The sequence below is a fragment of the Pinus tabuliformis genome, chromosome 5_2 (genome assembly GCF_031772625.1).
Source record: "Pinus tabuliformis cultivar Carrire ecotype Pingquan chromosome 5_2, CPIR1, whole genome shotgun sequence".
NCBI lineage: Eukaryota > Viridiplantae > Streptophyta > Pinopsida > Pinales > Pinaceae > Pinus > Pinus tabuliformis.
The window spans coordinates 276,072,706-276,076,405 of record NC_142306.1 but is presented as its reverse complement, the minus strand read 5'-3'; the positions used below and the strand labels follow the sequence as shown (position 1 = coordinate 276,076,405).

Sequence of the window (3,700 nt, the reverse complement as noted above, 5' to 3'; positions counted from 1 at the left end):
TCATCAGAAGTGGGAACTGATAACGTGGAAAGCGCAGTCAAAACAGCAACGCAACCTGTAGGTACCAATAACTGGAGCGAAGGAGCCTCATCAGAAGTGGGAACTGATAACATGGAAAGCGCAGTCAAAACAGCAACGCAACCTGTAGGTACCAATAACCGGAGCGAAGGAGCCGCATCAGAAGTGGGAACTGATAACGTGGAAAGCGCCCATAGACACAGGTACGCTGCCAATACTATTTCAAATAAATCTTGTATTAATAAGCAATTTATTAGTAACGAAATTAATAATAGAAACATAGAAAGTTTATGCTCCAGCACAGAACTCGTGAACATCATAGATAATGAGAACATAGAAAATAACCATAGGAGCAGTAGCGTGAATAATAAAAAAGTAGTTAACATTTCTTCTTATGAGATGAATATAGAAGAGACGGAGGTCCTTAACAAAGGTCTTAACTTTGCCTTAGCCCCTAACAAAATCCCCAATGAAGAAATCATTTGCAGCCTAGAAGATGGTATTAAGTCGCTCAAGGATGATGACAAAGAACTCATTAGGCAAGAGGTAGCTGTTATCCTTAGAAAAGCCAAACCCCCCAGAAGAAACCTAAGCCCTGATCAGCTTAAAGCCCTAAAAAGCCTTAGAAATAATAAGGACATAGTCATTTTAAAAGCCGACAAAGGAGGCGCCACTGTCGTGATGGATCATGTAGATTATATAAACAAAATGAAAGACCACCTATACAATAGTGGTAGCTACAAAAAGCTAGAGAAAAACCCCATCTCCAAAATCACAAACCTCGTAAAGAAAGCCATTAAAGAAACAAGCCTTGATGATAAAATAAAGAAGAGATTGACTCCCAACAGCGAAATCACCCCCAGGATCTATGGAGCCCCTAAAATTCATAAAAAAGATGTTCCCCTAAGACCCATAGTCAACACCATAGGGTCTCCTTCTTATGAGTTAGCCAAGTATGTCGCCAGCATTCTTTCCCCTATAGTGGGTAAGACTAGCTCTTACATTAAAGACTCCAATCAATTTGTAAATCACATAAAAAACACCAAGCTAGAACCAGGAGACAAAATCGTAAGTTTTGACGTAGTCCAGCTCTTCACCAAAATTCCCCTAGATGATGCTATTCAGGTAGTTAAAGATGTAGCAGATCCCCAAACCGCTAAATTAGCCGAAATCTGTCTCCGCTCAACCTTCTTCACCTTCCAGGGCGAAATATTTGAACAAACTTCGGGTGTTGCCATGGGATCACCTCTCTCACCTATCGTGGCAAACCTTTTCATGGAAAAATTCGAGAAGAACTCACTGGATTCATATCCACTAAAACCCAAATCCTGGGCTAGGTTTGTGGATGACACCAGTGTCAATTGGCCTCATGGCGAGAAAGAGCTAAGCAAGTTCCTGGATCATCTCAATAGCTTGTCTGAAGACATCAAATTCACCATGGAAGTTGAAGAAAATAATTGCATTCCATTCTTAGACATTCTCCTCATTAGAAGGAAGGATGGCTCCATTGGTCACAAAGTTTTTAGAAAGAAAGCCCATACTGATAACTACCTTCATGCCGACTCTCACCACCACCCCGCCCAAAAAATGGGGGTGCTACAAACCCTCTTTGCTAGAGCTTATAGAATCTCTGATATAAACCATACCGATGAAGAAATTTCCCACCTTAAAAAAACCTTTACCAACCTAGGGTACAGCAAGGAAAACATATACAAAGCCATTCAAAAAGCAAAAACTAATAACAATAAAAACAAAACAAAAGACAACCCAACCTCCAGTGCCTGCCTTCCTTACATCCAAGGTGTCACTGATAAAATAGCCAAAATCCTCAACAAGAAAAATATAAAAACTACTTTCAAACCCTTGTCTACCATTAAGCAGAGAATGAGATCTGTTAAGGATAACCAAGAGCAACTTCAGCAAAAAGGAGTTTATATCATCAGTTGTTCTTGTGGGGATCAATACATAGGAGAAACGGGTAGATCGGTTAGGATTAGACTCAAGGAGCATAGTGCAGACATTCGTAACGAAAGAACCAAAACCTCAGCCCTAGCTGAGCATGTAGGTAAAACTAATCATCATATTTGCTTAGAAGACACCAAAGTCATTGCTAATGTAGAACACCAATTCAAGCGTAAAGTTAGGGAAGCTATTGAAATCATTAAACATCCTAAAAACCTAAATAGGGATGGTGGCATGGAAATTAGCAAAAATTGGAACCCCGTGATAACCCACGCTAATAAGCTTAATAACAAAGTTAGAAAGTCCTAAACTGCCATCTTACTAATAAAATTAACCATGCTACTCTTGAGAATCCTAGACAAGAAGAAACCTAATAATTTACTATAATTCAATAAAATTAATCATCTAATAAGAAGGGTATTAAAAGCATTAATGAACACATACTATAGAAGCATTAATAATATTAATATTAAATAAATGATAAGGCTAGCACAAACCGCATCAAATATAAAAACAAATAAAAATTTACAATAGATATAATAAGCATGTATAGAAGAACATTAATAAATATCTTAGGAAATAACACATATAATAATATAGATAAGCAACTATCAATAAACAAACATCTATTATAATAGATAAATAATAGATAAACTAATAAGTATATATAGTAGAGCATTAATAAATATCATTATAATAAGATAGCAATAAGGATATATAGAGGAGCTTTAACTAATATCATAGTAAATATCATAAATAATAATATAGATAATAGGAGCATAATAAGATTATGGAATTAGAATAACATTAACAAGAACAAATAATAAATTATAAACATAAAAACATTAAATATTATAAGACCAATAAGAATAACACTAGATAATCTAAGAATCACAAAAAGAGATTTTAATAACAAATAAATTAATCTATAAGAAAGACATGTATAGAAGAACATTAGTTAATATCTTAGTAAATAATTAATTTATAATAAGCATGTATAGAAGAACATTAATAAATATCTTAGGAAATAACACATATAATAATATAGATAAGCAACTATCAATAAACAAACAACTACTATAATAGATAAATAATAGATAAATTAATAAGTATATATAATAGAGCATCAATAAATATCATAATAAATACCAAATATAATAGATAACAATAAGTATATAGAGGATCTTTAGCTAATATCATAGTAAATATCAAGAATAATAATATAGATAATAGGAGCAAAATAATAATATGGAATGAGAATAACATTAACAATAACAATAATAAATATAAACATAAAAGCATTAAATATGAATAGACTAATAAAAATAATACTAAATAATCCAAGAAGTACAAAATGAGATTTTGATAAACAAATAAATTAATTTATAAGAAGATATAATAAACAAACTTACATAAACAATACTAATAAGGTCTCATGGTAATCAATTAAGAATAGCATATTAAAACATAATTAATAAGCAGGAATTTAATTATGAGGCATAATGATAAAATAAGACAAAATATAAAATGGAATATTAATAAAAAAAAAAAAAAAAAAATTAAAAATAAAAATAATTACAATATGGTTATTAAAATAATTAAATTGAAAAATCAAAAAAACCTAAATGACAATAATAAACTAAATTAACAATGAGGCAAAGAGTCGGCCATTGGTCTTCACATCCTGGGTTTTGCATATTTATACCTAACATTCTCTTCT

General features: G+C 32.2%; 1 protein-coding gene across 1 annotated transcript; it reads left to right on the top strand.

Moving 5' to 3' along the window:
* The first annotated feature begins 417 nt into the window (after positions 1 to 417).
* On the top strand, positions 418 to 2,289 carry LOC149158587 (uncharacterized). The gene has a single exon (XM_089434039.1). The coding sequence runs from the start codon at positions 418 to 420 to the stop codon at positions 2,287 to 2,289; it is 1,872 nt and encodes a 623-aa protein (XP_089290165.1).
* The last annotated feature ends 1,411 nt before the right edge of the window (positions 2,290 to 3,700 follow it).